At 48.1% G+C, this 20,806-nt stretch overlaps 1 protein-coding gene across 1 annotated transcript in view; it reads left to right on the top strand.

Annotated features, from left to right (window-relative positions):
* LOC135876028 (cytochrome P450 2K1-like) overlaps positions 1-20,410 on the top strand; it is a 46,976-nt gene extending 26,566 nt beyond the window's left edge. Inside the window, exons 6-14 of the mRNA XM_065401151.1 lie at positions 4,276-4,387; positions 8,173-8,335; positions 14,364-14,513; positions 15,268-15,428; positions 16,414-16,587; positions 16,703-16,844; positions 17,603-17,787; positions 19,300-19,441; positions 20,223-20,410. Of these exons, the coding sequence (XP_065257223.1) occupies positions 4,276-4,387; positions 8,173-8,335; positions 14,364-14,513; positions 15,268-15,428; positions 16,414-16,587; positions 16,703-16,844; positions 17,603-17,787; positions 19,300-19,441; positions 20,223-20,410 (1,417 nt within the window). The remainder of the gene's footprint in view (positions 1-4,275; positions 4,388-8,172; positions 8,336-14,363; positions 14,514-15,267; positions 15,429-16,413; positions 16,588-16,702; positions 16,845-17,602; positions 17,788-19,299; positions 19,442-20,222) is intronic.
* Positions 20,411-20,806: the final 396 nt, after the last annotated feature.

Genomic DNA, 20,806 nt, shown 5'->3' with positions numbered 1-20,806 from the left:
TGAGCGCCTTCTCCTCAGCAGCTAGCCATTCCATATGCCTTAGGTGGGCAGCTCTTTCTCTTTCAGCAGCTTCTTGTTCCATTTTAACAATCCTTTCTCTAGCTTCTCTTTCCATATCACCTATCTTTTGCTTTTCCTGCAATCGAAGATCTGCCATTGTTTGTTCATGCTCAAACTGAAGCTTGTTTTCCTTATAACTGGCCATTAATGGATTTTTCACTTCTTGCTCTTTTCCTTTCCTCTGTGAGCACAATTCTTCCAGGTTTTTTCTATCAAGATCTTCATATGATGGTGGGTCACTCATTGTCACTGATTTTTAACCTTTAAACTCTCCAATAGCAAAATTAATTTTTGACAAGAGTATGGTTCTGCCCAGGAACAGATATAGTCATGCCCCACCCCCAGGCAGCCCTCCATCTTATGGAAAACAGCGGCTGCTCAGTGCAGCCCAAAACTTCCTCTGCCTCTCCGCAGAGTTAAAGCAGCCCCTCTGAGCAGCTCCCAGCTGTTCCTCCTGCCTCTGCCTCTGCCTCTCCCTCCCTGGTGCAGCTCCCTGTCTCAGCTACTCTGTAGGGAGGGGGCCTGGCCACACCATGTGACCAAGCATGCACTTAACAACAACATTAATGGCCAGCCTGAACCTGGTTTCGTGTAAGATCTTCCATGATGCTCCTTGGTGAACCAGAGTGTACATACCAAGATCAGTATATGCTTGTAACCCCATTGCCAGTTGGCATTGAGGGGTTTTAGGGTCACACCCCCATACCAGAGTTCTCTATTCTCCCCATCCTGCCAAAGGCTGTGTGCTGCACACCCCCATTTCCTGCCATCCCCACTTCACCCCAACCATTCTTCTTCTTTCTGCCTGGGGGCTAAGTCATTCCAGATGTCACCATCTTAAATTCTATTGGGGGAATGGATAGAGTTAAGAGAAATGGGTATCGTTATATCAGAAAAAGTTAACTCAGCCATCAGCCAGCTGTTTGAGCTCTAGACAATTGCAGAGGTGTTTGAGTCTGTGGCTGTGCTAAAGAGCTGGCAGGGGCTTCATGTGTCTCCCATTTGCCTCTTTTGGATTTCTATTTTCCCCCAAAATCAATGGGATTCTGACCATTGATGCCTAGAGTAATCCCTGAAATATTAGAATTGATTGGATATGGCATTGAAAAGTTGTGATGCAGACAGAGAAATGTCAAGTCAAGTGTAAGGCCTTCACACAGGGCTGGGTTACCCCATCACTGGGCTCATGGTGACCACAGGGTCACAGCACTGCTCAGGTTTGGCCTGGCCTCCCTTCTGTTATGATGGAGAAGCAAGTAAGGCCAAATTTGAGTGAGTGGCATTGTAACCTGGCACATGGGCTCACGACATTTCTTAGGTTTGCCCCACCTTATGAATTTGGGCCCTACACATGTGCCTACTTGCCTATGCATTAATCCAGCCCTGCCTTCACAAGATCGGCCAAGCAGGAAAAAGGCATGTGTAGCTGTCTCACTAGTGTTTGTACCTCGACCAACTAACAAGTGTTATAACTACACTTAGCTAGGGTTACCATATTTAAAAAAATAAAAAAGAGGACACTCCACGGGGCCCTGGCCCCACCCCTTTCCCACCCCCGGCCCCGCCCCAACTCCACCCCTTCCCTGCCCCAACTCCGCCCATTCCCCGCCCCTTCCCCAAAGTCCCCGCCCTAACTCCCCCTCCTCCCTCCCAGCCACGCGAAAAGGGCTGCCCCAGCGCTACCGGCTTCACGGTTTGCCGGGCAGCCCCCAGACCCTGCACCACCGGCTGGCGCTTCCCCAGCGCAGCTGGAGCCCGGGAGGGGAAGCGCCCAGCCGGGGGTGCAGGGTCTGGCGGCTGCCCGGCAAACCGTGAAGCCGGTAGCGCTCGGACTTCAGGCAGCCCCCATGCCTCCGGACCCTGCGCCCTGGCCGGGCACTTCCCCCCTGGGCTCCGGCGGCTGTGCTCCTCCCATGACTCTGTTTAAGAGCCGAGCTGCCCGAGCGCTCTGGCTTCGGGCAGCCCCCATGCCTCCGGACCCTGCGCCCCTGGAGCCCGGGCGGGGAAGTGCCCGGCCGGTGGCGCAGGGTCTGGAGGCATGGGGGCTGCCCAAAGCTGGTAGCGCTCGGGCAGCTCGGCTTTAAACAGAGCCGAAGAGTATGGGGAGGAGCACAGCAGCCGCGGGAGGGGAAGTGCCCGGCCGCCGGTATTTTTCCCAGACATGTTCGGCTTTTTGGCAATTCCCCCCGGACGGGGGTTTGATTACCAAAAAGCCGGACATGTCCGGGAAAAACCGGACGTATGGTAACCCTAACTTAGCTATCTCTGCACTATGATTTCAACATTTATTGATATGTTAAAAGTACACTTATTTTCCTACTGCAGACAAGCCCTGAAAGAGAGAAACAGAAGCAGAGGGTAAGGCTGAAATTTTCAAACTTGCCCAAACCTGTTTATAACCCCTTTCCCAGTTGGCATTGAGGGGCTTTTGGGTCACACCCCCCATACCAGGGTTCTCTATTCTCCCTGTAGCGCTGCGGCAACTCACCCCTGCAGCACCTCCTGTCGATCGTCCTGGGAATTAGCTCTTTGACCCAGGAGCGCCCTCTGCAGGCCGGTGTCCTGCTTGCCGCTGGGCCCGAGTCCCTCCTGGACCCCGGTGCCCCTTTCAGGCCAGGGTGCTGCCCCCTGCAGTACCCCACAGTCTCGCTGGGTCTCCCCTCCCCGGGGAACCCCCAACCCCCTATCCCCACCTCGCCTCAGTCTTTGGCTACTGCCAGTCACCATCTAGCCCCCATTCACTGGGGCGGACTGCAGTATATAAGCCATTCATCATCGGCAAGGAGGGTTTGGACCTGCTGCCTCTGACTACCCTTGGGCTGCCCCTCTGCAACCCCAGCACCCTTTCTGGCCTTTAACACAGCCTGCAGCCTGGGGGGTTTCCAGGCTGGAGCTCCCCCAGCTCCTCTAGCCTTCCCCCCAGCGCTGCTCCACTTTAGGTACTCTTTCTCAGCTCCTAAGCAGCCAGGCCCTTCTCCCTCAAGAGCTAGAGGGAGAGTCCTCTCAGCTCCTGGCTTCACTGACTTTTATAGGGCCAGCTGCAGTCTGATTGAGGCATGGCCCAGCTGCGGCTGCTTCCCCAATCAGCGAGCCTTTAGCTCGCAGCCCCAGCCCTCTCCCAGGGCTGGCTTCAAGCCCTTTCAGAGCAGGAGCGGGTGACCAGCCCGCCCACTTCCCGGAACCCAATAGGTACACACACACCCCTCATGCCATGGCCTGTGTGCATGCCCCTCCCCCCCATTTCCCACCATTCCCACTTCTCAACCATCATTCTTCTTTCTGTTTGGACACTAAATCATTCAGGCTGTCAAAGGGGTTAGACAAACACTTGGCAGAAATGGTCTAGTTATTACTTAGTCCTGCTTTGGGTGCAGGGGACAGGACTAGAACTAGATGACCAATTGAGGTCCCTTCCCGTCCTTACTTCTATGATTCCGTGAAACCTCTTTTTCCTTCACTTCCAGTTCTAGGACTATATTTTGGGGAAATGTACATTAAAAGGCTTTTAAAAAGATGCCAGTGTATTTAATTTATTAAAAGTCTGTTTCCTTAGCTAATTAAGAAAATAATCAATATTAATCTAACATTTGCATGTCTTTGTTGTCTCCTATCAGCCCAAATACAGTGATGAATGTATATTGTTTAAATAATCAATTCTGATCACATAACATCTCAAAAGTAGAGTATCTTGTCCTATGGTCACTATCTTTCATCAAGGGTGATGTAGGGGCAATTCCTGTGGCCATGAGTAATAGTCAAGCGGCAGCCAGCAGGAAGTGAGGTGACATACGACCAGATTTGCGTGAGACATTCCATGACAGATGTCCTGGTGTTCTGCTCAAACCCCAGTCTCACTAGAACCAGGATAATCCCAGTAAACCAGGATGTGCAGCCATTCCATCCACAGTACTTTTCAAAGGAAGAAGCTGCAGATAATGTTTTCATAATCAATGATTTTTCCCTGGCAATAATGGGGTTAAATTAGGCGTCATGGAATAGGGAGTGGAGATAAAATATGGCAGGGACAGACATTTTAAACAAAGCTGATCAGTCAGTTTGTGGAGACAGCTGGATTAGGCTGCATTCTTACCATACATTTTTTTTGGAAAATTCCTCCCTAGCTCGATATCAATCCCCAAAAATGACACTGGCAGATCCAATTGTCATACTGCTGCTATTTGTGGTAACTTTTGTTTCTATTCTCACTGTGAAAAGGGGCTGGAATAAGAGAGCCTGCCTGAATTTCCCCCCAGGACCACGACCTTTACCCATCCTTGGAAATCTACTTCAGCTGAACCTGAAGAGACCTTACCGAACTTTGCTTGAGGTAACACTTTCAAATGCGATGGACTGGGCAGGCTGTACTTGATCTCATAGTTGTAAATGGCAGATGGAACAATGCAAGCTAGGCAAAATGCAGGAGTCCCCATTTTTAGAAGCAGTGCGCACTGCGAGGGGAAACTCTTAATGCAGACAAAGCGAGGGTAGCACGGGTTAAGAGTTAGCTAGTCAGTGAGGGACTGATCATTGACTTACCATTGACTTCAGCCTATCTGGGATCGGGCCCTTCAGTCAGCAATTGTATGCTTGTTTATCTAGAACTTTGATCTGTGCTGGGCTAAACTCAACATATCTTAAAGCAGCGCTACACAAGCCTGTCGCAGGTCACGGAGAGACTGTGACAGAAACGTTCATTAATGATAATAATTAACAATACTTTCAGTACAGGCTAAACCGGGGGTGGTGGCGGTGGTGGACATGAAGGGACCCTGCAGGGGGTGCACTTATCCTGCCTGCCCTGGAGCCCCGCTCCATGTAAGCCCCCTGCCTGCAGCCGGAGCAGGTGGGCCTGGCTGGGGGTCCTGCCTCACACAGAGGTGCTGTGTAAATGCCTAGGGGGGAAAGACTAATCCAGTGTTTGCTTTGTATGTATGTTTATCAGGCCTATCTAGGACTTTGATCTCTGCTGGGCTTTATTTAATATATCTTAAAGCAGCGCTGTCAAGCTTGTCACAGGTCACGGTGAGAATGTGACAGAAATGTTCATTAGTGATAATAATTAACAATACTTTCAGTACAGGCTAAACTGGGGGCGGTGGTGGTGGTGGACATGAAGGGACCATGCGGAGAGTGCACTTATTCTGCCTGCCATGGAGCCCTGCCCCATGGGACCCCCTGCCTGCAGCAGGAGCAGGTGGGGCATGTCTGGGGATAAGCCCCTCTGGGGTCCTCCTGCCTCACACAGAGGTGCTGTGTAAGTTCCGTATGGCCGCGTGGGCACTTTCAGCCACTGAGCTGAAGTGGTCTCTGAAGAGTCGCTCCATGTCCCGGGGGAAAGACTAATCCAGTGTTTCTCAAGCGGCCACAAAGGGGTTTTCCTGTGGCCATGACAGCCTCCTAGGTGGTGATGGGGGAGGGGGAGACAGCAAAGCATTGGCACAGCCCCTGGAGATGGTGGTGGTGAGGGACAACGCTGCAGGAGGAAGTTGAGTTCTCTTCTGTATCTATGGGGGTTTTAGCCCTGGGGTGGTTGGGAGGTGGGCTCCAGCAGCAGGACTTAGGGAGACTGGCTGTGCAGACCGGGGCTCCAGCCATGGTGCTTCGGGTGCCAACTCCCAGCTCCTGCTCCCAGCTCTGGGCTCTGGCCGCTGGCACCAACCCCAGCCCCGGGTTCCAACCCAAAACCCTAGTGGCAGCTGCTGGCCCAGGCACCAATCGCCGGATGCACACGCCAACCCCCAGCCCTGGCCGCTGTGCCTGGGTGCAGATCCCTGGCCCCGGCTGTGCGGCAGCAGGCACTGACCCTGGGCTCTGAGAGACGCTGGCCCTAGGCACCAATACCCAGCCCCAGTTGCGCAGCAGCGAGTGCTGGTTTCGGCATAGTGGCGGTGGGCACTGAGCCCCGCCTCCGGCCATGTGGCCCTGGGCTCCAGCACCCAGCTCTGGGCTCTGGCTGCGTCACAGCGGGCACTGGCCTTGGGCTCCAGCCTCTGTCCCCAGCTATGCAGCTTTTGCCAAAGCTCCTGGTTCTGGCCACGGGCACTGATCCCTGGGCCTGGCCGTGCAGCTCCTGCCTCTGGGTCCGGGCTCTTGCCTTGGGCGTTGACACCAGGCCACATGGCAGCAGGTGCCAACCCTCCTCTACAGCCATGCAGCTACAGGGCTCACCACCCACCTTCATCTCCCCTGGCTCTGCTGCCTTCCTGGCCCTGCATTCATACCTTCATCATCCCAGGCCCCCGCTGCCTCCCACATCCAACCCACCATGGCCCCTGTTGACAAATGGAAAGTGTGCTGACAAATGGAACCGGGTTCAAGGAAGAGCAACAGAAACAACTAGAGGTCTGGGAAATGCATCATAAAAGGTGAGGCCAAAGAAGGCTGGTCTGTTTCACCAAGGGAAAGTTAAGAGGTGACTTGATAGTTTATAAGCACCTGCACAAGGAGAAGGTATCTGACAATAGGGGGTTCCTGAAGCTAGTCGACAAAGACATAACGAGATCTAGTAGCTGGAAGACCAAAAGTATAACTGGCTTCAAAAAAGAATAAGATAAGTTCATGGAGGATATTAGCCAAGATGGTCAGGGATGCAACCCCATGGTCTGGGTGTTCCAAAACCTCTGACCAGGGCAGGATCACTCAAAATAGCCCGGGAATGTTCATTCCCTCTGAAGCATCTGGCACTGGCCACTGTTGAAGAGATTATATTAGATGGACTGATACAGTCACATCTCATCACTTGCCTTTTGCTGTATCCCAGGCCTCATTCTTCATCTCTTCCTTGTCTATTTGGGCCTTGATCCTGCAGCAGGATCTGCTAGCACAGACCCCTATGCCCGTGCAGTCATGCGGAGCCCAGTGGTACGTAGATTTTATGCCCCTTGGAGCAAGGCCCATCGTTATGTTCTGTGTTTGTACAACATCTAGCACAATGGAGTCCTGGTCCCTGACTGGGCGCCTAGATGCTACGGTAACACCGATGATAAATAATAATAATGAGAGTCCATGCAGACAGAAGGCTCTGCACAAGCAGCTTTCAAAGCAAGATTAGAGCCATAGATTGTCAGCTATTTGGGGAGAGCACTGTGTATTCCTATCTGTCTGCAAAGCACGGAGCATATATTTAGTGCTATTCATAATATCAACAATCACAAGCCCATCTACAGAAAAACCACTGATTCACTTTGGCCTTGAAATAAATGTACAGTGTAAGAACTAGGCTCAGTAAAGTTGGTGACAAAATAATTTGTTTATTGTTCATTGTTTTGTTTTGTTTTTGTTCAAAGATTGAACAAAATAGTGTTTTGTGAAATCCTGAAAAAGTCAATAAAAAACATTTTTGTCAAATTTGTGTGTGTGTGTGAAAAGGAAATAAGTTCCTATCCAGCTCTAATAGTCAGTATTTGCTGCTAACTGGTATTCTGTAGCCCATTATACTGTCTGTAATTGCTGTATGCAGGTAGAAGTGGATATAGGTCCTTTACAGAATTCCCTCCTGAGGGCAATTCCCAGGGAGCCAAGCAGTGTCTCATTTGTAGACCCTGTTTTTCTTTTAAACAGGGTTACAAAGCTAATGAATTTACATGGTAAGTTTGTCATAGACATTAGTGCAAAGCCTGGTCCTATGTTTCAATAAGTAGGACACTAGCCTAGGCCTTGGAAACTTGTCTTCAATTCCCTGCTCTGCCAAAGACTTCCTGTGTGACCTTAGGCAAGTCACTCTGTGCCTCAATTCCCTGCCTGTAAAATGGGCTGATAGCACTTCCCTACCTCACAGGGTGCTCTGAGGGTACATTAAAGATTGTTTCAGTGGGCGCTGGACACACTCTATGTACTCAGCATTCTTAAACTCTATGCCCATATTATAGCAAAACTTAAAATCTTACGATGCTTTTGCCGAACAAAATAAACAGCAGCAGGAGAGCAACAGTGTGTATAACTGTCTCTTGTCCGGATGTTGAACCTGGCACTTGTTCAGTCAGCTATATTTGCAGGCAGAAGAAAAAGACACAGCTCTAGCTTGTGTATTTTAAAATCAAATTGAAACCCAACAGTTTCTATAACAGTAGCATGGAAATATATAATGCTTTTCCCCTCCTCCCTATATTTAAGCTGTCTGAGAAATATGGCCCAGTCTTCAGCATTCAGATGGGACCCAAGAATATGGTGGTGCTGTCGGGATACAAGATGGTGAAGGAGGCTCTTGTGAACCAAGCAGATGCGTTTGCAGAAAGGCCTAAAATCCCAATATTTGAAAAATTTGCAAGAGGAAATGGTGAGATTTCTTTTCTCTCTTACCTAATGATAAGACTGTTTTATGCTCTGACCATTGGAAACATTTTTCTTCTGACAGGGATCTGTTCTGCAGGGCTGAGAAATCGGAATAGTTGGAGAGCATAAATTATTACTTGTATGCTTCCATGCAGCAGTTTTGTTGCTGCCAAAGATAAGACCAAGACACTGGGGACTCAATACAAAAATGTTACAGGAGATATACAAAGGGGCATTATTAAACAGATGGAGTAAGTCTTTGGGTGAAAGATAGAGACACAGTAAATGTAATGTAAGGTAACAAAACCAAATCTGAGGTGAAAATAAAGGAGATGGAAGACTTGGAGGCAACAGTCTCATACTCTTTGCAGATGTCAGGGTGGAAACACTGCACTAAACCCATGCAAGTTACAACAGTTACAAAAAGACTCAAAGAAAAGGATTAGGCGTGCCCACTACTGCCTGTCTGCACTGCAGAATGTGTACACTAAACAAACTTACTTTCTTTTTCAATAACCCCGGAGGCAACAGAGTGTCTGAGCTTTGCATGACCCGACAGTAGGGTTACCATATTTTGAGTGTCCAAAAAGAGGACACTCCACGGGGCCCCGGCCCCGCCCCCAGCCCCACCCACGCCCCAACTCCACCCCTTCCCCAAAGTCTCTGCCCCCTCCCCTGCTTCCCGCGAACATTTGATTCGCGGGAAGCCTGAAGCAGGCAGCAGGTAAGCTGGGGGGGGGGGGGGAGGAGGCGCGGCCCAGTCTGACCCCCTCCGGCGGCCGGCCCCGGCCCCAGCGTCTCTAGCCTGGCTCGGCTCGGGCCCTGGGGTGCCGGCCCCGGGCCAGCCCCCGGCCGAGCACCCCTGGCCAAGCACCCCCAGGCCAGCACCGCCGGCCCCCGGCCCCAGCCCGCGGCCCAGCATGGCCCCGGCCCGGCCCCCGGCCCAGCGCACCCCGGCCCGGCCCCCGGCCCAGCACCGCCGGCCCCCGGCCCAGCACCCCCGGCCCTGCGCCGCCGGCCCCCGGCCCAGTGCCGCCGGCCCAGCACCCCCGGCCCCCGGGCCGGCCCCCGGCCCAGCACCGCCGGGCCCGGCCCGGCCCCTGGCCCCGGCCCCGGGCCAGCCCCCGGCCCTGGTCCAGCACCGCCGGCCCCAGCTCGGCCCCCGGCCCAGCACCCAGCAGCGCCGGATTTTCCCGGACATGTTCGGCTTTTTGGGATTTCCCCCCGGACGGGGATTTGAGTACCAAAAAGCCGGACATGTCCAGGAAAATCCGGACGTATGGTAACCCTACCCGACAGGTTTGCAGGAACATGGCGGTTTTCTCTGACTAACCTGCTGAGGCTGCTGCCTTTAATCTCCTATGATAGCTCCCCATTCAAGGCTTCCTCTTTGAATTCACCTCCCTTGTCCTGGCTTTCCCTGCATCCTCCCAGATCCTCCTTTCTCTTCTTAACAGGCCACCTCCTGCTACAGGCTTCCCTGGTAACCCTGCACTGATCACGCCACCACTCAGCTTCACCCAATATCTTCCTTGGTGGCCAGTGATGAGCTGCCAAAATCTTAACAACCAGTTCCCTATCAAAAGCTCTGATTGAAGGGATGTGCCACAGTATGTATTTTTTGTACCTTTCGCCATAAGAAATGGCAATGCATGGAGTCATTGGGAGTCATACTTAACAATAAAAAAAAACATTTTTACATATTTATCAGGGATCGGTGAAGAACAGTTCAGTGATTGATACAAAGGAGAAAAATAATCTTATAATTTATGTTTTAAAATGGCCCACTGGACAAAACAAAACCCTACACGTTCACACTGAGTTTAGGTTTTGATGTAAGTTCTGCTAGAGCTTTTTCTGAGTAGGTGAAACAGGGCTGCAGCTGCAGGATAGTGGAGGGACATTCCCCCCCCCCCCCTTCTGACTAGTGTTGTTAGTTTATGAAATGGAAACATTAGTAATACCGGACTGTAGTACAGGATAACAGCCACCGGGATAGAAAAAAGCAAGCGCCCTATTATTTTTTAGTAAAGCACTGACCACAGTTTTCCTCGTAACATATAATTATTAAAATACTCACGACCAACTATTCTAAAACATTGTCCCTATAACGGAAATTATATTTTTTTAAATTGCAAAAATATACAACTTTCTCCCAACGGCCGCCTACCTCCCAAGTAACCAGTGGAGGGAAGTGACAATATTTAATTAGAACGCTTGCAAGCAGATTTGGCTCTTTAGGCTGCCTCTCTGTCCCCTCTAGCTTTCTTCCCCCCTCCCCGCCAATAATTGCGAGGTAGCTGTTGATGTTTTTCTTACACCCGACAAAACGTTGGAGTGTTGCCAAGCTCCTGCCACTCGGCCCGCCGGCTCTGCTGGACAGGGGCTGGGGGGACACATCCTCATGGGGCTGGGGGCCCCTGCAGGGCCCGGGGCAAATTGCCCCACTTGCCCACCACCCCTGGGCGGCCCTGGAGCTCGTAGCCACCCCTTACCTTGCCAGTGGCCGCTCAAAGCAGCAGGACATGGAAGCTGAGCTGCCCAGGTGCCGGTGGCTTGCGAACCGGTGGGAACCAGCTCCAGCTCACCACTGTTGGTGGCTGAGTACCTTCCTCACTCCCCGCTTCTTCCTATGTGGCCCAAAAAGCTCCCTACTTTCAGCTGCCATCCTCACTTGCCACCATCTTAGGTGTTGTAAACAGAATGCAACAACGCCTAACTCTTAGTCACCTAGAAAATCACAAAAATGGCCCTGCGATCCACAAAGCCTGAGTCAGGCATGTAGGTTCCCTATACAATGAATGGGAAGAACTAAGCACCTAACAATTGATTCACAAAAGCCAGCATGCTAGGCAGGGAACTGCCTAATGGGAGATGCTGATGTGAGGGGTGTGTACTAAGCCCTGTCCCCTCACTGAGACAGGTTCCTAAGTGTGGGCTGCATGGAGGCACCTAGCGCTGCTAGCAATCCACAAGCAGAAACCCCTCTCCTGGAGTCAGGCAGCTTAGGTGTGTAACTCAGGGTTAGGTAAAAACAACGAGGAGTCCTTGTGGCACCTTAGAGAATAACAAATGTATTTGGGCATAAGCTTTCGTGGGCTAGAACTCACTTCATCAGATGCTTGGAGTGAAAAATACAGTAGGCAGGTATAAATATACAGCACATGAAAAGATGGGACTTGCCTTACCAAGTGGGGCGGGGGGGGGGGTGTCAGTGCTAACGAGGCCAATTCAATTAGAGTGGATGTGGCCCATTCCCAACAGTTGACAAGAAGGGGTGAGTATCAACAGAGGGAAAATTATTTTTTGTAGTGACCCAGCCACTCCCAGTCTTTATTCAGGCCTAATTTGATGGTGTCAAGTCTGCAAATTAATTCCAGTTCTGCAGGTTCTCATTGAAGTCTGTTTTTGAAGTTTTTTGTTGAAGAATGGCCACTTTTAAGTCTGTTATTGAGTGTCCAGGGAGATTGAAGTAGTACTCTCCGACTGATTTTTGAATGTTATAATTCTTGATGTCTGATTTGTGTCCATTTATTCTTTTGAGTAGAGACTGTCCGGTTTGGCCAATGTGCATGGCAGAGGGGCATTGCTGGCACATGATGGCATATATCACATTGGTAGATGTGCAGGTGAACGAGCCCCTGATGGTGTGGCTGATGTGGTTAGGTCCTATGATGGTGTTCCTTGAATATATATGCGGACAGACCTACTGACCGCTATACTTACCTACATGCCTCCAGCTTTCATCCAGAGCATATGACACGATCCATTGTCTACAGCCAAACCCTAAAATACAACCGCATTTGCTTCAATCCCTCAGACAGAGGCAAAGACATTCAGGATCTCTATCAAGCATTCTAAAAACTACTATACCCACCTGGGGAAGTGAAGAAACAGATTGACAGAGCTAGAAGTCACCTACTACAGGAGAGGCCCAGCAAAGAAAGTAACAGAACGCCACTAGCCAGCACCTACAACCCCCAACTAAAACCTCTCTAGTGCATCATCAAGGATCTACAACCTATCCTGAAGGACTATCCCTCACTCTCACAGACCTTGGGAGACAGGCCAGTCCTCGCTTACAGACAGCCCCCCAACCTGAAGCAAATACTCACCAGCAATTACACACCACACAACAGAAACACTAACCCAGGAACCAATCCCTGCAACAAATCCCGTTGCTACCTCTGTCCGCATATCTATTCAAGGGATATAAATGGACACAAATCAGACATCAAGAATCGTAACATTCAAGAACCAGTAGGAGAGCACTTCAGTCTCCCGGGACACTCAGTAACAGACTTAAAAGTGGCCATTCTTCAACAAAAAATCTTCAAAACCAGACTTTAACGAGAAACTGCAGAACTGGAATTAATTTGCAAACGTGACACCATCAAATTAGGCCTGAATAAAGAGTTGGAGTGGCTGGGTCACTACAAAAAATAATTTTCCCTCTGTTGATACTCACACCTTCTTGTCAATTGTTGGGAATGGGCCACATCCACCATGATTGAATTGGCCTCGTTAGCACTGACCCCTCATTTGGTAAGGCAACTCCCATCTTTTCATGTGCTGTATATTTGTACCTACTTACTGTATTTTTCATTCCATGCATCTGATAAAGTGGGTTATAGCCCACCAAAGCTTATGCCGAAATACATTTGTTAGTCTCTAAGGTGCCACAAGGTCTCTTTGTTGTTTTTGCTGATACAGACTAACATGGCTACCCCTCTGAAATCAGTGTTAGGTGCCTGCCTTCACAGGCCCTAGGCTCCTATGTTTCTGCATCTTCCTAGGCATCTGGACACATATCTCCTGCTTAAGCCCTAATACAATCCACACGAAACAGCAGGAGGAGGAGGTGCTGGTGGCACCACCCACCTTATAACTTTTAGCCCAGTGGTTAGAGCACTCACCTGGATGTGGAAGACACAGGTGCAATTCCCTCCTCAGACAGACAGGGAACAAAAGACTGGGAAAGGCATCTCCCACCTCTCAGGCGAGTGCTAGACCCACTGAGCGATGGGATATTCTGAAGTAGGGCTCTCTCAGTCTCTCCTGCAGAAGCTGTTCCACTTTGGAGAAAAGAGTCTTTGTGTCAGCAAGCGAGAGAATGAATGTCTCTTAGCCTGGTGGTCAGGGCACTCATCCGGGGGATCCAGGGGCCACTCCCCCTGGTCTAGTGACTCTAATGATTTATTCAAAGTGGAACAGCTTCAACAGGAGAGGTTGAAGGAGACTATCCCATAGCTGGATGGTGAGCACACTCTTTTCAGCAGACCCCTGTTCAAATCTCTTCTCTGCCTCGCAGGGGAACTGAAACTGGGTCTCCCACATCCCAGGTGAGTGCTCTAACTACTGGGCTAAAAGTTATAAAGTGGGTACCACCTCCTCTGCCTCCTCTATTGGGCTTGAAATCTGAGATAGGCAGGTGAACACCCCAGGTCATGGATTGCACTGGGGCTTAGGCAGGAGAGAAGTGTCCAGAAAGAGGCAGAAACATAGGAGCCTCGGGAATGTTTATCCTGAAAATTTAGACACAAATGAGTTCAGGCACTTATCGGGTTTGGTAGGATCTCAGTGAGGCCTAAAATTGGGAATTAGGAGCTTAAACCTGTCTGGGGTTTAGGCCCCTAAGTACCTTTGTGAATACTCCCCATAGCAGCTTATAGAACCATAGAAATGTAGGGTTGAAAGGAACTTGAGGTCATCTAGTCCAGCCCCTGCACTGAGGCAGGATTAAGTACAAGCTTGTCTTACCTAGCCACATAACCCAATGCAGGACCAAGTGAAGTTGAAAGCAAAGCAGCCCTTGTGATCAAGTTACTCTTTATGCATGATTAATAACTACTTGCTGCGGACTGCTCTGAAAATGTAGCCTTTGGCATTTGGGAGGCTGAGCATTATGGAAGTTTATGTTTAGGTGGCACTGGCGGCTCATATTCAAACGAAGGAATGATATTGTCCCTATTAAAATAGATTTACCTGGAGGTTTGTTTTGTTTTTTTGCGGGGGGTTCTCTTGCATTTCAGGTATTCTTTTTGCTCATGGTGAAAACTGGAAAGTGATGAGAAGATTCACTCTCACGACCTTACGGGATTTTGGTATGGGCAGGAGGACCATTGAGAACAAAATCCTGGAAGAATGCAATTATCTGATAAAGGATTTTGAATCCCACAAAGGTAAGCATGTGTTGAGCTTCGTAGTGTAACACTGTGTCAAGTATCAGAGGGTAGCCGTGTTAGTCTGTATCTACAAAAACAACATGGAGTCTGGCGGCACCTTAAAGACTAACAGATTTATTTGGGCATAAGCTTTCCTGGGGGGGCAACCTCACTTCTTCGGATGCGAGAAGTGAGGTTTTTACCCACGAAAGCTTATGCCCAAATAAATCTGTTAGTCTTTAAGGTGCCACCAGACTCCTTGTTGTTTTTGTAGTGTAACACTGGTAATCATTCAAAGTCCTTAACCACATCTGGACCTGTGAAGCCCCCTTCCTCCCACCCTCATGGAGTCATCTCACTTGGGAATTAACTCAGTCATGACTCTTTTGCCTTTGATTCCAACTCATCAGAACTTAGGGGAGGAGCCGGAACCAGTTGGAGCACATTGGTGGCTGTGTGAAGGGTGGGAGGGGAAGATGCTGGGAGGATTAGCATAATAATAATGGGCCAGTTCCTCACTGAGGCAAATCTCAAACTGACTCTCCGGGAAGTTTGACCTGAGGATCTGACATAAGGGAAAGGTGTAATGAGCCCTCCTTCTCTGCACACCAGCAGTACCTCTGCTTAAAGGAGCCCAGAGATTGCTCCCTCCTATTGCCCCAAGGAATGCAAGTCATCCCAAAAGGGGAAGAGGAGGTCAGTTATTTCAATGGTTTCCAGTACCCATTGGATACCAACAAAATGATGAATGTTGCCGTTTAATGCTTTTCAGGAAGCGCCTTTGACACCATGAAGATGATGAATGCTGCCGTTTCCAATGTCATTGTGTCGATAATGCTCGGACACCGGTTTGATTATGAGGATCCAAAGTTTCTCAGGCTTATCCATTTAATTAATGAAAGTGTCCGGCTTTCTGGGAGTCCCATGGTTACGGTAATATTAGTTAGTCTGGTATATTCCATATCCATTTTTGGGATTTCAAAATATTTCCAAAAGAGAGAGATCTTAATCGCAGATTAGCCAATAGCACGGTGATTAGAGCACTCAACTCGGGTGTGGGAGAATCAGGCAATGCAGCCATTTGAACCTGGGTCTCTCATATCCTGCATGAATGCCCTAAACACAGGGCTATTGGCTATTGTGGGGAATTGTTTGTTCCCCTCCCCCCATCCCCTTGGCCAAAAATTCCATCCTGGAGCTGCAAAACCTTTCCTGTTAAAAATGTCATCAAAACAATATGCTTCTTTGAAACGTTCTAGTTTCAGTGAATTGGGATTTTCTGATTAAACCATATCATCTAAAACGTGCTGAGTCTCTAAAGGAAGCAGCACCAGATGCTCCAGAGGAACAAGCAAGAAACCCTTATGATGGGCAATGGTGGAATAACCTGCCTACAGTGAATAACCTGTCCATGGAAAACCCTGCCCATAATCCTCACCACCATCAGTTAGCTGACCGGCTTGTGCCCTAAGCGTGAGAGTTTATATCCTTTCTAAAACAAAGTCAATTGACACAGCTGCTAAAAGGCCGATGACCGGTCTACACAAGCTCTCCCACCATTGCTATCATCAGCACAACAGCACCAGTAGCAGCGACAGCATAAAGTGTTAGCGTAAAAAGGTTATAGACACACCCCAGGAGTCTAGCTGGCTTAACCATCTGAATGTAAAATTATAGTTGTTGCTCTACATCTACACCAGCCATATGAAGAAGAAGAAGATGAGTTCCAAGAGTTGTTTCATTGACCTCAGTGGGAGTTCTGCATGTGGAAGGTTTATAGAAACAGGCCCTATTATTTACAAGGCATGTTTATCATCTCAATACATATTACTTTAAAGCCACATGTTGATCATGAATGATTTGTTAACCATTATAATCTGCGTTCCCTTTGGCTAACTGTGCTATTCCCTTCCTTTAGCTGTTTAATATGTTTCCCGCCCTTGGGTTCCTACCAGGAAATCACAAGACTATCTTTAATAATCTGGAAGAACTGTACTCCTTTACTCAGCAGACTTTCATCGAACACCTGAAGGAATTAGATCCCAATGACCAGAGAAGTTTCATTGATGCCTTTCTCATCAGGCAGCAGGAGGTACCGACAGGCTAGGGAAGAGGGGAGTGTGTGTGTTTGTGTGTGGGGGGCTAATGCAGATTTTCCCTGATTGCCAATATTCTTTAAACATTAACTGGGAGTTTTGTACTTACAGGAAAAATCTAATTCCAATACCCATTTCAAAAATGAGAATTTGCAAAGCCTTGTGAGTAATCTGTTCACAGCTGGGATGGAAACAACTTCCACCACACTCCGCTGGGGCCTTTTGCTTATGATGAAATACCCAGCCATTCAGAGTAAGATTTCTGAACCCTTTTGACTATTCATCACTTCTCTTGCTCTACTCTGTATGTACTGAGTGTGCTTTTGTACAAGCTATGTCCACACACATACAGACACCACAGTCCTCGCCCATGTTCAAATACAAGACCTCTGGCATGATGTCATCCCTCACAGTAGGGAGAAGACAGACTCGGCTGTCATGAAAGTAAAGGGAATACTTTATTGAGGCTGCTGGACTCAGAGAGGGCCCTGCAGTTTTCCCTCTGACTAAATCACTCTTTGCTGCCTAATGTCCCTACACAGGGTCTCCCTAAATCCTGGACTGCAGTAAGGATGGAAGGGACCACAGTGTATTGTAAACCTCAAGAGCCTGATCATAGCAGATGCAGAGCACACTCAACTCTCATTAATCAGTGGAATTGGAGGATGTTTAGCACCTCACAGGATGGAGCCCTAAAAGCAGAAGCCCTACCCTTTGCACTGAGACAGTACCTTCTCTGCACTCAGTAGGTTACTACTATTCACAGCTAGAAGAGGCATGCTTACCTCTGCTCCCAAATTACCCATCTGAGCCTTATTCCATTTCAGCCTTGGTAACTAAGGTTGTCAGCAGCCGCATTTTAGAAACAAGATGTTTGTGTCCTAAAGGGTGTGGATTATATTGTTTAGCGGGTGTCAGTTGTATGTTTTCTTCTCTGTGTCTAGTTTCTCATAGGGGTTCCCACCACCATAGTATCTGAGCACCTGCTTTCACTCTCTTTTAATTGTTCAGAAAAAGTCCATGAAGAGGTTGAAAGGGTTATAGGATCTGCCCAGCTTCGTTATGAACATCGGACACAAATGCCGTATACGGACGCAGTCATCCATGAAATTCAGAGGTTTGCTAATATCCTGCCAATGAGCTTGCCTCATGAGACTACTGAGGATGTCAGACTTAATGGCTATGTTATTCCTAAAGTAAGTTTTTTTTTTAAGAGGTACTTTAATTACCAGCAACAAAGAGTCCTTTGGCACCTTAAAGACTAACAGATGTATTGGAGCATAAGCTTTCGTGGGTGAATACCCACTTCGTCAGATGCATTACCAGGACCTTCATACTCACCAATTAAAACAGAATAACAATGGTTATTTAAATTCCTCCAGACCAGAAATCACATGACCTCATGCACATAAACACCATGGTGATCAGTAGGGATTGAACCTGGGGGCTTCAGCATCAAAAGTACTAGCTCATCTAACTGCAGCTAAAGGAGTTACTCTGATAGCTCTTGATAAAGTAGAAGGCCGTTCTCCTCCCTATGGCTAGCACAACTCTAGAGAGAGACGCAATCACATAAGAAGATTTGAATGAGAAGGGAGGATATTTTTTGAATATTTCCTTTTTTCTTTAACTTAAGAGAACTAAAGATGTTCTATCATGAAACTGACAGCAGATTGAATGCTCTGTGAGCACTTTGGCTTCACATGTGGTGATGAGTCCTTCTCAAACAACAGCACACCACCACCTCCTACCCAACACAGTCAGTTCTGGCTCATAGGGCAGGAAGCCAGCCACACCACTTCTGACAGCATTCTTGACTTAATCTGGACAACTCCCATCCACAGACTAATCAAACTTTAAACTTCTTAGCAGCTGAGCTCAGGTAAGACAAACCACAAAGTAACACATGCAGTGGTATCTGCAGTGCTCTGGTTCAAACCTGTGACATGCTTATGGGAAAGAGGGCAGGGGGATGCTGTCCTGAGAGTTTGTCAACTATGAAGACATGAAATATTAACAAGGCAGGGTGGGAAGTGGAAAGAGCCCCAGCTCTGGGCACCCCCGGAAGGGATATATCTGCAGGATACTGGTCCTCGGTCAGATCCTCAGCTGGTGCAAATGAAGTGAGCAGAGCTATGCCAGTTTACACCAGTTGATCATAGAAGATTAGGGTTGGAAGAGACCTCAGGAGATCATCTAGTCCAACCCCCTGCTCAAAGCAGGACCAATCCCCAACTAAATCATCCCAGCCAGGGCTTTGTCAAGCCTGACCTTAAAAACCTCAATGAAACCTGATGATCTGGCCTGTTATCTTTCTGAATGAAGCTCACAGTTTATGGTCAATTTGATATTTTTATTAGAGCTGGTAGAAAAATACAATTTTTTAATTATTATTTATTTTAAGGATTTTATTTTTAATTGAGGGTTGGTTTTTTTTTTCAATTTCTTAGAAATTTCCAGGAAAAAACAGAGAAGCTGTTTCTCGGTTTAAAAGTCATTTTTGGTGAACATTTTCTATTTTCAAAAACAGTTCTTACTAAAAATGTTGGTTATCAGTAAAAAAAATTTAGTTTGGGGAAAATTTTGCCGAAAATGGAATTTTTCCACAAATTTTTTTGTTGCCAACAAAATGCCATTTTTGTTGTTGAAATCAAAGTTCAATGGAAAAGTTTTGACTCTTCTAATTTTTATTTTGTGATGATTTTTAGGGTACTTATATCATCCCCTTACTGGCCTCTGTGTTGTATGACAAGACTCAGTGGGAGAAGCCTGGAGAATTCTATCCTCAGCATTTCCTCAGCACAGATGGAAAGTTTGTGAAGAATGAGGCATTCATGCCTTTTTCAGCAGGTAACTTCCCTTCAAGGACAGCAGTTTGTCTTCGTCTTGTATCTTCCCCCTTCTAAAGCATCATGTTGGATCTCAGTCTGCCCTTGCATTCAAGGAAGGGCTGGGAGAAACTCTCTCAATGCTGCTCTGCAGTTGGCTAGACAGATACACTTCTTGTCTCTGTGGGTTGAGTTTGCTACTTCCATTGCACTTCTAAGCCCTGCTCAGTAAGAGACATGAAAGGACTAAGCATGAAAATCACATTGTTTCCAGAGATGAACCAAAACCCAGAACCAGACACTCTGAAATCTTAGAGGCTGTGGACTCTGGACCCTGAGCCAAAGGAGAGCAGGAGATGGCTCTTGCCAAAACCTGTCATTGCCAATCCTTGAGCAAGTGAAAATGGTCCTTAGAGAGAATACGGCGTGCTCCCTTCCGGCCTTTAGGCTGCTCAGGAGGTTCTGTCTGTCCCCTTGCATATGGGCACTAGCTTGCCTGGATGACCTTATGGTCTGGTGGACTGAGCAAGGTACTAGGAACGGGGAACTTTTGATTTCTAGTCCTTCCTTTGTCCGTTACATCCAGAGTGACCTCAAAGAGGTCACTTAGCCACTTTATGCCATATTTTCCCATCTGTAAAATGGAGGTGATAACATTTGTTTTCTAAGACTGGTGTTGTGAGGATGAATTAGCTAATAATTGCTAAGCGCTTATCTACAACTCTTTCCTAGAGTTAAAACTCAAATCTGTTATGTTGCCGCTAATTTTGAAATCCTTCCATCCCTGGTTAATTTCGTTACAGGTCGGAGGATTTGTGCAGGTGAGAATCTTGCCAAAATGGAGCTCTTCCTCTTCTTTACAAGCCTGCTGCAGAGGTTCACTTTCCATCCTCCTCCTGGAGTTACCAGCTCAGACCTGGACCTCACCCCAGCAGTTGGGTTTACCACGCCCCCAGTGCCCCATAAGATCTGTGCTGTGCCATGCAGATAAACTACCGCTTCTTGGGAAAGTCACACAAATTCAACCTCACTTCATCCTACTGCTTATCCCTCCCAGCTACAGCCAGCTACATGTGACCTATCTTTATTTGCAGTACCTATAGATATCTTAACAGTATTATACTCTATGCCTTGGAGACCACTGTAACCTGCTAATTTCTACCAGAAAACAATAAAACATATATAACTCTTGCAATGTTGTGAAAGATCCATTTCCAACCCTGAGCACATGTCCATTTCTTCAAACCAGCAATCATTGTTGCCCAGAGCTGTAGTTATTATTCAGCCATTTTAAAATATTTCACCCCAGTCCCAAGTGTAACTGGGCATCTTGCCCATAGGCTGGAGTGCCTGGGCCCAAGACAACCCTGATTACAAGATGAGCCCA

Source organism: Emys orbicularis, chromosome 3 (assembly GCF_028017835.1).
Source record: "Emys orbicularis isolate rEmyOrb1 chromosome 3, rEmyOrb1.hap1, whole genome shotgun sequence".
NCBI lineage: Eukaryota > Metazoa > Chordata > Testudines > Emydidae > Emys > Emys orbicularis.
Note: the sequence above shows the minus strand (reverse complement) of the source record. Positions and strands in the feature narration are given on the sequence as shown.